Genomic DNA, 14,599 nt, shown 5'->3' on the forward strand with positions numbered 1-14,599 from the left:
GAACATGCCCTAGAAGTTAGTGGATCGTCTGCCTGGTTCTCACCAGAACTCACTCACTCACATTAATTTCAGAGATACCATTACCGTTGAACAACTGAACATTCACTCTTAAGTACATCTCCAACTAGTTTGAAACATAAATTTGTCTAATAAAAGAAATAAAATATCTGTTCTAAATATCCATTCTTAATATCACACCAACTCAAACAAAAGATTCAACCGTCCCAAAATTTAAAAGAAACCATGATTACACTATATACATAGAGTAACGGATCTTCCCAAGATAACTTTGTAGTTCAATCCAGTCACTCTTCAATCTTCGACTCCTATAAGGAACACAAAGCTAAAAGGGTGAGCTTACGCCCGTGAGGTTTCCATGCAAGCAACAATCAATATGTACTTAAATTAGTACAATTAAGCAAATAGTGCATATTTCACTGTACAATCACTTTCATTAAGCAATTGAGAAAACATTTCACTAAACAATCACTTTTAAAAGGATACGGTGCTCGCATTAGAGCCACTTCAATGCACTACACACTCCGCCAAACTCCTATAACCTCCAAAACAGTAAACACTTCCCTCACTTAGATGGTCATATCAGTATCAGTAATCTGTGGTAATACTCGAGTATACCGAATCACTTACCCAAAGCTACTGTCCTATCCGATCAAGCCCTTTGCTGGCTCGAATAGTCCGTTGAACAGAGGGTTTTGGGACTCAGTTCAGCCAGTGTGATAAAGTACACATACGGTTTACAGTCATGCACACTTACAATATCACTTGATCAATTATCAACCTTCAAGCTCAACTAAGGCGAGTGCGATAAAGTACACCCTCGACTTAGAAGGCGAGGGACAATTGAAAATACTTTACAAAGAATCACTTAGCAATATTTCATAATAAGCACATTTGCCATATAATTGCACTTAGGTACACATAAGTAGTTTAACACATAAATTCGAAAAACACTCACTAAATATCCAAATAAATTACTCTCGAGTCTCGAGTCGGTTTTCCGGTTCACAGCTACTTCCTGGACAAGTTAATAATTCCAAATCAAATACATAGTTTGTAGATGTTCACTTATTGTTCTTACTTTATCACATGAACTATTAAAAATCAAGTTTAACTTTAAAGTACAAAATATAACATATTCAATATTCATTTATCATTTTATTTTGAAACTTATTGAATTTATTGTTTTAATCAAGAATTATACCGGTTTTCCCAAGTTAATAATTTATAAGATATTTATTTTAGGATTAAATCATTTTCCACTCAAGATTCCAAAAATAAGGCTTAGAAGTTTTCCATGGGTTCCCTTTTAATTAATTAGACTCTAAGTTATTTGGAAATTAAGTTTTATTCCACTATACCAACCCCTCAGATTAATAGTCTTTAAAATATTTGTGCAAACAATATTAAATAATTAGAAGTCACTTTACGCATATAACTATCGTGACTTTTCACTCAATCACCTTAGTTTAACTCTACTCGTCGAACTAGATATAGCCATTAAATCTCAGAACAATCATAGCTATCATTTATGAAAGCTTACAAGATTGGAAATTAGAAGAAATGTTAGTTAAAAGTTGGTTTCCTCGCGGCCATTATCAAAGCTGCATGCATGCGAAACAAAAGGAAAGGCAACGAGGAAGGCAGCTTTGCCATCCTCTAGTATTTCAATCATAACTAGAGCTACGTTTATCGGATTGAGGCAAACCAAACCTTATAGCGTTTCGAAGCTCAAATATAGATCTACATTTCTTATGAAGACATCAACACCCAGTTCTCATATATTCAAGGTCAGAAACGGCCGGACAGAAACACATCCTGCTTCACTCTCTCGGACAGCAACCACAAAATTAATCCAGCAACGTTACTTCAACTTTTGTCAAAACTCTATTCTTTCACTTGCTTAAAGCTCTAAATACTTAAGGTACATTCAGTCCAGCATATACCAAGGCAAATAGCATCTAGTTTCAAGAATTATTCAACCCAAAAGCTACGCACAAGCAATCTGAAGTCTACTTCTCTCTCTCGGTCAAGCTGTGACTGATTTGTGCAGCAATCAGTTTGACACAACTCTTCTCCAATAAACTCTTCCGTTTATGTTCAAATCTTTCATGCATGTTCAGACCAAGCTTTAATGCAATATATATTACAGCTTAGCATAAAAATTCAAGGAGACAGCTAGAAACCTCAGCATTTCCCCCTCTCGGATGAGACTGAAAAATTCCTGCAGGTTCTAATCAACCTTTACACATCCAAATTTCCAGATTTCACAAACCTGTTCAGCTAATCTTCTCATAATACTTAGAGTAAACATTTTACATGCATTTCCTAACATTATTCTCCACAGAAAACTCGGTTAACAAGCTGCAATTCCGGTTCATCTTCTCGGTGATTTCAGTTTTCTTTTCTAGCACTTAGTCAGTTACTAAACAGAGTTTCCCTCGGTCAAGAACTCATTTTCTTTGCTAGAACCTAACATGCAGCTTACATATTCATTTATACCAGATAAATAAACAAGAGATTGTTGGAGTTTCTTACCTTTTTCCTCCTGAAGCTCGATAATTACATATTACTCTCTTCTCTCTGCTCTGGTTCCTCCCACTCTTGCACCGCTATCCTTCTCCCCACTGATGTAGCTGATACTCGAAGTTGCAGCCTGGTTTCTCCTCTTAGCTCTCGGCTTTGGTTGGTTAAAAAGTGCAGAAATGGAAAAGCGGTTCAGTTGCTCTTTTTTTTTTTTCCTCTCTCGGCTGTTGCTGCCTAAGGAAAAATGGAGAGCTATCTCACTCACTCTCCCAGTCGATAACTCCAAAGAACTGATCACTCACTTCCTCTCCAGTCGGTGGGAACAATTCTAATAGTCAAGACTCAAGGTTTATTGCTCTCCACTCAGTTTTATTGCTACCATTCTGATAGTTTGTTGGCCGCATGGTGGTTTAGTCAAGACTCAAGGTTAGTTAGGTCATTTGGTATCAATTTAATTGCTTACTAAGGAGCTATAGTTTTGTTAGTTTACACATTAACTCCTAACTTTGGTTATATATATTTTTACACCATTCCAAAGTATTTATAATTTCTCGATTTTGTTGTAAAATTTAAATTTTGATATTTAATCGATCAATTATTATTTCTAATAGCAAAATGAAAATAATACATGTAAGACTTACACAAAAATTTTCTAGGGTTTTCACAAAAAATCTTACCATTCTGTCAAATTAAACTTGAACATGAACGACAGAAAAATAGAGTACTGAAGGAAAAGTCTTATCATTCTGTCAAATTAAACTTGAACAGCTGGGCAAATTGGAGGTCCCTTTGCATGTAGGATACAGTTGAAAATACCAAACCCCATCATGGGTTGTGTCAGGTAATTTTATGGTCTTGGCTCTACTGGCGCGCAGGTAATGCAAATTGCAAATAAGCTCTGTGCCACAGGTGCCGACAGAAAGATCACTGGCAGAAAGATTTGAAGAGCTTGCCTTACAAATTGTTGACATGTTAGGGCATTCATGCTCCAACAAGATTCAAGAGTAGGTGAGCCGTGATCAGTTGACCGGCAAACAGCAACCATTGCTTGTATTTGGACGAAATGGTGTGTTTGCACAGTAAATTATTTGGAATAGTATTTTGTAAAAAATATTGTAACATTTTTTTAATATAATATATGTAAAATAAAAAAATAGCTAAAAAATATGCTAATAATACAAACGAATAAATTTTTGCTAATAAACCACCAACCAAATAAATTTTTCCTTTTGCAGTAACTATTTCTCTTCCATCAAAAAATTAGAGCAGCATGTAAATATTATAGCATATAATTCCATTACTTTTTGATCCAATGGCTGACCAAGATTTAAGAAATTATTGCTAATGCAGGCTTCGTTTTTTGTCCCTTTGTCCCCCGGTTGACTTTTATGTCACTGGTGACTCAGCCTGGAAAGGGCTAGATTGACTAGGCATCTATCATTGAGAAACCAAATTGGTCACGATTAAAGTTTAGGGAGTATTTCCGCTTTGATAAACAATTTAGGGACTATTTTGGCCTTTTGCTTGTATTATAAATTCAATCTATGAGCATGACAAGAAAATAGGATAAGGGTTTATAATCTTTTCATAAGATAGATGCCATAGAGTGTGAATAACGAGTACAATTAACATTTCCTTGAGAATTATTTCAATTTTGGTGACAAAATTTTAAAATTTCTCTCAAAATAAACATGGATCTTAGTTATGTATAAAATTACAAAAATTCACATCTTACTTTTTCATCTTACACATAAAATGTCAGTATTCTGATGAAATTATAATTAATCTAATATCTTCAACACAAGATAGGAGTTAAAACTAATCTTAATATAACTTAAAATCTCCAAACTCTAGTAAACAACCCCATACCTAAAGTTCTATAATATCAAACGTGTTTACATTATCCACATACGATTCTTTGTTTGTAATTTTGCCAAAGTTATACTTTTTGGCCAAATTCATAATCATACTTTTGAGGAAAATTTGAACGTAACATGCGAATTTACAACATTCTATTACTATACTTATTTATTTTTTAATTTTTTCTAGTAGGAAAGAGGTGAGATATAAGAAACGAAGAGAGAGAAGGGGATTTGAATTCAAAATCTTTAAAGCTCAAGGTTTCAATATTAACCATTAGACCAAAACTTCATTTTGTGATTTCAATGCTAACTACAAGACCAAAACTTGATCAGTAGTATCATAATATTCAAATATAGTGTTGTATTTACTAAGGATCGCATATAGTATGAGCTACGTGTTTTGTTATTTTGCCAACGAATTTGGAGTAAGAAACCTGCTGGCATACTAAGCAAATTTCTGGAGGAATATTTACCGCAATTGACATCTATAAACCAAACAAAAAGACAACAGCCAAGACATGGAAATTAAAATTTGACCTTCTCAAAATTTTGACCTCATAAAATTTGAGCCAGGTTAAGACCCAGAAAATGGCATGCATGCCTTTAGGTCTCACCCCCCATGAAACCGAATAGTTTTCTATTCCCCATTTGTATATTTCAACATTGAAACAGTGAAAGTCAAAAGAAGTGCTTAGAAATCTGACTGGTTTGCAGCCGTATCAGCATCCCTAATCTGTTTTGCAGGGTGTTAATGGGGCGGGCACCGGTGCGAGGGCGTACGTCTCTGTCTCAGTGATGATCAAGAAATGAAGTTTAATGGTGCAAATTTAGATCACAGCTAATGGTGCAAGTCAAATATTAATCGGATCAAAGTGATAGAATATCAAAGACTAGGTACTAAATTGTTACCAATAGAAGATTAAGATGCAAATGGTTGACACCTAAAACTTGCAGGGTGTAGGCTTTGCATTAACCCTTGTTGCATTACATTACTGGGAATGGGATGCGAGAACAAAGCAAAGTGCACAGGAAAAAGATAAAGAAATTACAAAAGCCCATAAAACAGGAATAACAAGTAGTCTGGAATGGGAATAATTGTAGGACACAGGATTCAGGCCCCGTACCAGCAATAGCATGTTATGAATTTAAAGAAGCAAATGCAAGCAGCTCTTCATTGCCTTGGAAGAAGTACATGTCTGTTGGATCTAGAGTAACAACGGCTTCAACTGCATCCCCATCCCTTATATCCCTCAAAAAGAAACGATTCTTGGCACCAGTTTGATTGGTATCACACACCATCACAGGCTTCCCAGATCCAAAATCAACATCGTAGAATGGAAATCCACACGAGCTGCTGCAGAGGTAAAATTGATCAAATCTCTCACTTGCAACTTCATGATCCGCCTTAGCACATTGAGAAGAGGGGATAGCATCCTTTGCCCCATCATTTCCTTTGTTGTACTCCTCGTGGAGCTTCAGTTTTTTGTTTCTTATCTGATGAACCAAGTCTGAGAGTTTCATGTGGCTTTCTATTGTGGCTGAGACTGGAAAAGATGTTAAAAAGTTGCCAACTGAATCTTTTGGTAATGACAAATTGCCTCAGGGTTGAAAGGGTATTGGGTGGTAGTATCCCACTTAGCAGCAGGTCCCCCCTATAGGTACATTTGTCCCACATCGGGGTTGGGGTTGGGTTTGGGTTGGGATATAAGTCCCTGGGATTGCCTCAAGAGTTGCCGGCTTTTGAGGTTAATTCTGGGATTAGGTTTATAAAACAACAAAAAGTCTGATTCAGGCTGTTGAAAAAAAAAAAAAAATCTTTTGGTAATGGAGGAACAGTTAAGCGTCGCAAGTTGACAGTGTTAGACAGCATGGATGGCTGGAAAGAACCCGAATTTGCTTTTGCTGCAGCCACAGCACACCTGAAAAGTAGTGCAGTCACAACTTCATATCGAGTAGGATTACAAACCCCTGATGAATTGACTGCGATATTCTTGAGTTCATCTATTTTGGCTGACTGGAACAAGAATCTCCTTGTGATGCAGCTTTCTGGTGGTTTTGGAGCTTTCAGCTCATTGTTGGATGAGCACTTACTATCCTCAATAGGTGGGAATAGAGAAGCACCATTGAACAGAGGAGTTGGAACATGATCATTCAGTGTACGAGCCATGGAAGACCAATCATTCATGAAATTGCACGTGGTTGATGCATCCATGACCTTGTGGGACGCGCACAGGGCTACTGCCACGCCTCCACAGTTGAAAAAGCTAACCTGAACGATCAATAGACTACATTCAGTAGGAATGACATCAGTGAAGAAAAGTCTAGGAAAAACAAGATCTTTCAAATGAGAGTTCTCTTGTTTGAGAATTTCAAGCATTGAACACTTGATTCGAGCTTCAGTAAGCTGAACTCCCATGTCATTGCAATCAACAAAACTATTATTTTTTAGCCTTCCAGCAAAGGGATAATAGTATGCCAGAGTCTTAGATAGCGAAGTTTGAAGCAGCTCAAATGTTTCAGTTTCAGTTAATGAAGATCTGTCCTTTCCCTCAGGATTATTGTCCGCAGGATAAAAGAAAGCCCAGGGAACATATCTAGTATGCACCATCTGGTCTTTGCGAGACAGCTTGTAGGATCTTAACGAAGGAGGGGTGGGAGAAAATGGTTTAATCAATCTTTCAGAAAGTATCTCTAGCAGAGAAGAATCCTTGAGGCTCATGATGCTTATTGTGTTTCTGATGCCTAATACTTCTTAATTGTTCTTGGTGGTTTCAGATATATATAGAAGGAAAATGGGAGCATCAAATTTGGACAAGGAGCTTTTGTACCGGTAATTGCCAGTTTCAATTGTAGGGTATACATATATGCACCAGCATAATTATTGTACACTCCAACCAAACAAATGTATACGCCGAGTCAACAACGTTCAAAGAGACAACAAATTTTATCATTCTTTGATAGTTTTGTCTCGCAATCAAACCTATCCATCCATATTCGAATTGATCAGTACATCTGAACCATGAATTGCACCATAGGATTATTCTGACAACTAACTGCCATGATAATAATCAGTGTAAAGTTCTTGATTAGCAAGCGTAGTGGTAAGTTTTAACTTTTCACTACTCGAACTTACCATTTCACTTATAGAACCTTCTCTTAATACCATTTGCAATACTTACTCCTTTCACTGCTATGCAAAAACATTTTGGTGATTTTGATGTTAAGGAAAAAACGTACTTAATTTACCACTTGATTGTACACGTGAATCAAAGATTTTACTCCCCTTTCAGCGAAGATAGCACTTCACTTGTAGAACTTAAGAGTTTATCAGAAAAAATTACCACTTCCATGACAAAACTTTCCCCTTAATTGAAACCCTTTTTCTTAAATGCTGGATTGCATGTTGCAGCGCGGTAGAGAAGACACCAGAGAATATACAGCTACTACTATTTAGTTTTTCATTGACATAACAATTGTAATAGTTTGTATTTGTTTAAACTGTCATGATTCCCTTTACACCGCTCAAAGCAAACATTATGACAGCAAATTGTTGACACAAATCGATATCGAACTGCACATTATGTTTAATATAAGGCAAAGTTTATAGTTTGTTTATCAAGATATTGAGCAGATTTACTTATCTAGTCTGTCCTGGATGCAACTGCCATTATGTTTACCCTAGTGTTATATTTTATAAGCCTCATGCACCAGAATCCTAGTATAGTGGCTTCTAAAACATTTGATTCTTTGGTCCTACTCCCAACAACCAGATCCTAAACGTGAAACATGGACCTTAAAGAAAACAACCTCCAACAACCATTGTTCAGAACGTCCTTCCAAGGTTGCTCTTGCTATGGTTTAGTTGTAACATTGTTGGCAAATTTTATTTATAGATTAATCTTCTGTACATACTCTTCCACCATTAGATGCATGACACATAATCGGAATTTGAATTTAAAACTCAAATTTTGCATATGTGTTGTATATTCAACCGTGATAATGTATATACAGTCAGTGTATATAAAATTCATTCTTTATTTATCCATATTGCTTTGTTTATTTGACTAATACCACTTTGTGTATCAGTTTTATTGCAGTGATTGTAACACCAATTTGTTGCTTTAGAATAACGTTTAAGGTACTCTCAAAATATTATAGCAAAAGGGTGGCAGCGGTGGAGGGAGGAGGGAAGGGTAGTGGCAGCGTTGGAGGAGGGAAGGGTGGTGGCGGTGGCGGAGGGTGATGGGTGGTGGTGGTGGATGGTTGTGGTAAGTTTTTTCAACAATTTTTTTTTAAAAAAAATTCCAATAAAATTTTAAACCTTAAAAACACCGCCAAATACGTTTGCATTGTCAAGTTTTTCACATACACTGTTATAATAAATTTTTTTTTAAAAAATATTTCCAAAAACATCTAATTCATATCGAGCATCAGAGATATTTTGCGGACAAATAACCTCACCGGAGGCAGTGGCGGTGACGGTGGCGGATGGTAATGTGAAGCGGCAGTAGAAAATTAGTGGCTGAACCAGGCCACCAAGTTAAGGGACTTTTGTTGCAAATTACATATATTAGTTTTTAACATGTAGATTTGTGAACGTGGAAAAATGTAGCATCGCAGATGCTGCAAGTTCCAGACTTGCAGACCACTTGTTCTTAGGCAACATGGTTACTTTTCCAGTTGCCACGATACTAATATCTGTTAACATTTCGAGAGTCATTCAATTGATTGATCCAAATTTATCCCAAAAAAAAAAAAAACAGAAGAAAAAAAGAAAAAAAAGCTGTCGAACTCCTCCTCCACCACATCTGTGGCATCTCTCATACCCACCCTGTTCCCCGATTTCTTTTCTTTCAATGATTTAGGTTCAGTGGTCTTCCTGTTGTTAAAGATGAAGTGGGTTCATTGGCCCGATGGCGAAGAAAAATAATGGAGATCAATACAAATTCCTAAGAAACAAGACAAAATAACAATAAAGGGTTTCATAATCTAGAAATACCTGGTATATATGTAAATATGATCTAAATAAAATTGACTAATGGAAATTGGGTTGAAGTTGATTGACAAGAACTAAAAGAATCCGAAGCAAACTTGATGAGATTGATTTGAATTTAAGACTGCAACTAAACTTGCAATTTTTTTTTTGTAGAGTTGATGTGCGTTATCCTAACTGGCTCCTGATCTTTGTATTCATTGCATGAATTTAAGTCTGGCTTGATACCCATTTTAGGTTGAGAAAAACATCTTCTTGTCAACTGCCTTTGGTTAGCCGATCCACTCTTTCGTCCTTCTCATTTTATCAATTGTTTGATTTCATTTGCCGGAAAGTTGGTTGAGATCTATCATCTTCCTTTGCTTTTCTCCTTCACTGCTCACAGACTTGGCTGAGCTTTGCATTATTCCATCTCATTCACAAGCACGTGACAAATGACCATGAGCTCTTTACTCTTTAACCTTCCACTTTCAGATAGGTCCGATCTTAGACCATCATCTCTTTTTTTTTTTTTTTTTTTTTGTGGGGTTTTTCTCTTTTTCTCAAAAACTATTTTTTTTTCGCGGAGTCTACATTAAAAATAAAACTCTGAAAATAACTATAAAAATACACCTAAAAATAATGCAAAAAATTAAATTTAAAAAACTCCCATCTTTATTCTTCCACACACTATCTACCACCACTACTCATCGCCCTCCGCCACTGCCGCCACACCTCCATTCTCCACTGCCACCACCACCCTCACCCCTCCTCCCCGTCCTTTCTCCTCTCCCATTTCCCTCCTCCCTCTTACCCTCCCCTCTCCCCTGGCCCAACCTGCAACTAGATCGCCGGTTGCAACCAATTACCGGGGGAGGGGAGAGGAGGAAGATGCGGGGGAAGGGAAGGGAGGTGAGAAGGGAGAAGGAGGGAGGAGGGGAGGGGAGAGGAGGGAGGAGGAAGCTAGAGGGAGGAGAGGAGAAAGAGGTGGAGGAGAGAGAGGTGGTGGCAGTGGCATAGGGTGATGGGTGGTTCTTTAATAAATTTTAAATTTTAAAAACATCCCCCAATACATTTAAAATGTCAAATTTCTCACATACACTATTATAGTAAAATTTTAAAAAATGTCTCCAACAACATCTAATTCATACGAGCATCACAGATATTTTGTGGACAAATAACCTCAGCGGAGGTGGTGGTACGGGTTAATGTGAAACGGCACTAGAAAACTAGTAGCTGAAGCAGCCCACCAAGCCAAGGGACTTTCGTTGCAAATTACATACCCCCTCCATGAAGATAGGCTTATTTTCTTATTGTGTTTGTCCCAAATTATAGATTTATTTCCTTTTTTAAAGAGTAGTTACCAACATGTCCATATTTAATGTACATAATTATTATAAATTTTTGAATATGTTAGTTACCTTCTATTGACTCCAAATTGAAAAGTTTGATTTGTTTAGCAATTTTAATTTTGTTGTTCATTTCAGTCAAATATGTAACATTAACTAAATTGACTCTTGCATTGAGAAACCAAAGTACTCTAAGTTTCAGGAGCAATATAGTAATATGTACCTCTAACTTTGAATGAATGATCTAATATTAACAAGGGATATTTGAGTAAAGTATCAACAAAGAATAATTGTTGCAATTATATTAACTAAATTTCTTAATTTGTGTGAAAAAAATAAACCTATCTTTATGGGACGGTGGAAAATTATATCAGTAGTTTTGTGAACACGAAAAATGTAGCATCACACGTACTGCTAGTTCGAGATTTGCAGACCACTTTGGCAACGTATGGTCACTTTCCAGCTGCTACGATGCTAACATCTACCAACTTTTGGAGAGTCATTCAATTAATCCAAATTTCACATCTGTGGCCTCTCTTATCTTGTACCCGCCCTGTTCCCTGATAACCACAGCGTCAATACCCCACTAACTCCATCACTCGTCGCTCCTGTCACCCTTCATTAGAAAACGGGAGATATAAACACTCGTTGATTGATTCAAATTCAAATCCCTTTCATTTCCCATCCCTAGCTTCCCCCATCTACTGCCTCGTTGTTCTAGAGTTACTTTTCAAGCAAATTTTTCATTTCTTTCTTAGTTGCAATTATCACTATTTTCTAAGCAAATAATTTATTTCATTTTATTAACACAAAAAAGAAAATAAAAATTAGGAGGGGAACTGAATTTAACGCAAATAATTAATTCATTTAGAAATTTTTTGAATTCAGCGTGTTTGACAACGGAAATGCCTTATCCGTTAATATATTAAGCACAGCTTAATTTGTATACAAACTTTTAAATGAAAAAATTTCACTAAATTTTCTGAATTGATGACACGTACTATAACTTTCATACATATAGCACTCTACCATACGTGCTTTTGCACAAAGTATACATGTGTTCGCTTTCTATTCACACACACACACACACGCATGCAAATATGCACCTCTCATGCACAGATACATACACTTAAACACCATTTCTAAATTATTTCATTATTTTCTGGCTCTCTCTCACATATAAACTTTTCTTTCTTTATAAATACATAAATCAAGGCAATTTTTTTAAAGACAAAATACGTATATTTTTGTGATATTTCAATTCAGCATTATGATTCAGTTAATTATCAAACGGATGTAATTTAATTCATTCAATAATTTAATACTTTCAGTACTTACTTTTCAAATTTCAGAATTCACACTTCAAACTTCACACTTATCAAACGGGCCCTTAATCTTATGATGACCAAGCTTCTTTTTCTTCATAGAATCTTGCACCATGGGAAATTCATCTACAAGAGGATTTACAATTTGCAAAGCCAGAGAACCCAAAATTATATAATCTAAGACTAGTTTAACAGGGCTGTTTGAAGCTCCAAATCGACGAGAATTTGTTGATGGAACTCATTCAAATCCTCCTGATTCACCAAATTTGCCTGATCAACCTGGACATTAAGTGACCTATATATGATCACCTGAGTATGTGCATCGTAGAGTTCCTTGAGAAGTTTTAGAAATCCTGCATTCAGCATCTCTCGACTTTCCAATCCCAAGTACAAGCTTGATCTAGCCGAAACACCTTCTTGGGATAAGCCATCATCTACCAGAGACAAAGTTCAAGTTTGATGAGAAGATGAAGCTAGATAAATAATATTCTGATGAGCCATTCGAGGCACCCTGTATTGTGGACTTGCACCAATCATGGACAGCAAAAGGAGCTTCAACCACATTTGTCAACCAAAAAAGATCTTTACAATCCTTACCTAAATGAACAACAAAATTGCTGCCCATAGATAAAATAGTACCCACACCAAAACCCAGAAAAACTGGATTTTGCTACAATGAATGCTTTCCATCATCATCAGACCTGGCCCAATATCAGCCAGCCGAAAAGGAACAAGACGATGCTGAACCAAATCAGAATGAATAGTAGAAGATCCAGGTATCAAAGAAGCGAACATGAAAGTAAAATCAAAACTTTGGATCAAATGTAGTACTATCATCCTCGTTGTTACTGCAACAATGTAGAATTAGGAGAAACATGATGAATCAAAGAATTCAAACAATCACACAGACTCAAATCCTAATCTACAGTGACAACGAAGTGTAATCTAGTTGATAAAACACTTCACGTGTAACTAATAAATTACAGGTGCGAGTCATCACTATTGATCCTCATGAAATTAAAAAAAAAAAAAAAAAAAAAAAGAGCCCGTAGCTGCAAGACCCTTTCCCAATAGGATCAGGATGAAAGTTTAGGAATGTAAACCTGCTTCAATTTATGATTTATCAATGAATCCTTTTTATCCTTAATTAGCTTTAAATTTGGATTCTTACGGAAAAAAAAAAATTGGTTTCCACATAACCAATTTTATTGCAGAATGTACAGAACCCTAGCCACTTTTCTTACTTAAACACGTTGCAAAAAACTACTACTATCATCTCCTACTTGAACATTTACTGCTGTTTCTTGTTTGGTCTAGACATGAAATAAATGACTATTGAAAGATCAAATATACAATAATTTAATGACAAATAAGTCATTAGCACGAAATATAGATGACACACAAGATTTAATATGATTCGACTCCATCATCAAGTCTACGTTCATTCTTTATTATGAGAGAAATACAAGAATACAACTTAAATTCAAATCCAACCATTGTATAATTTCTCTCACTTCATGTATAAAGCTAGTGTCACCCCTTTTGCGCTACTTTATAGTATGCCAATTCACACCTATTAATAAGCTAAATTAGTTGGTCAACACCCAAATAATAACGGGAAAAATTGCTAAGTCCTAACCTACAGAATAGGAAATAACTCATAATTTCTAAATTCATACAAATAGAAAATTCTTTGGTTACTATTTCAAGTAACTAAATAATAAGAAAGCTAGCTAGTTACTTCCATAAAAAAAACCTTCCTAAATGAAATTGTTAAGTTCTTGAACAAAGAATTAGGTCCTGCATTAGTTTGAAAGATGGAGAAAGAACGATTAATATATAAATAAGGACCCGAGATCTAACAACTTAAATTTTTCGGTCAATGTTGAGTTCCCAACTTACATATTGGGTTTCTTTGATGGACTCTCTCAAGATTTTTCTCCTTAACAGGTGGTATCAGAGCTTTTGATTACGAGTCTAGACTACTCGTTGGTATCGGTGAAAATTCTCTTTTTGGTGGTGGACTATTGGAATGTGGATTTTTCTTAGAGTTGGACCGATGAAAATTCTCTTTTTGGTGATGGACTGAAATTCTAATTACAAGTCTGGGCTACACATTGGCACGTTGATTTTTTTCGGATTGGATCGATGAAAATTCTTTTTTTGGTGGTAGACTGAAATACCATGGAGAGTGGTTGGTATTCCATCAGGTGCACTATGAGTTTGGCAGGGGATTCGATTGACAGGGGTCCAAAATCAAGTAGAAAAGTGGGTCTATGATTGTGACCTTAGGTGTTAAGGTGAGTTTGCATTGAGTATTAAAATAAGTTTAGAGAAGAGGTTGTAAACTTGGGTTCAATATGAGGGGTTACTTATGAAGGAGGAGATTGTTATGTCCATGAGTAAAAGATGGAGAAAAAGCAGTTAAAATATAAGTAAGAAGAGGAAACCTAACAGTTTAAACTTTTGGATCAACGTTGGATTCCTAACTTATACATCGGGTCTCTTTGATGGGTTATCTCGAGATTTTTCTCCCTAACATTACTA

At 36.0% G+C, this 14,599-nt stretch overlaps 2 protein-coding genes across 2 annotated transcripts; both read right to left on the bottom strand.

The window, feature by feature from the left end:
• Positions 1-5,436: 5,436 nt before the first annotated feature.
• LOC113690673 (acyltransferase-like) lies at positions 5,437-7,162 on the bottom strand. The gene has a single exon (XM_072050164.1). It carries the CDS (start codon positions 7,123-7,125, stop codon positions 6,130-6,132), a length of 996 nt encoding a protein of 331 aa, XP_071906265.1. The 5' UTR covers positions 7,126-7,162; the 3' UTR covers positions 5,437-6,129.
• Positions 5,544-5,927, bottom strand: LOC140007681 (diaboline synthase-like). The gene has a single exon (XM_072050716.1). It carries the CDS (start codon positions 5,925-5,927, stop codon positions 5,544-5,546), a length of 384 nt encoding a protein of 127 aa, XP_071906817.1.
• Positions 7,163-14,599: the final 7,437 nt, after the last annotated feature.

The sequence above is a fragment of the Coffea arabica genome, chromosome 5c (assembly GCF_036785885.1).
Source record: "Coffea arabica cultivar ET-39 chromosome 5c, Coffea Arabica ET-39 HiFi, whole genome shotgun sequence".
NCBI classification, from domain to species: Eukaryota; Viridiplantae; Streptophyta; class Magnoliopsida; order Gentianales; family Rubiaceae; genus Coffea; species Coffea arabica.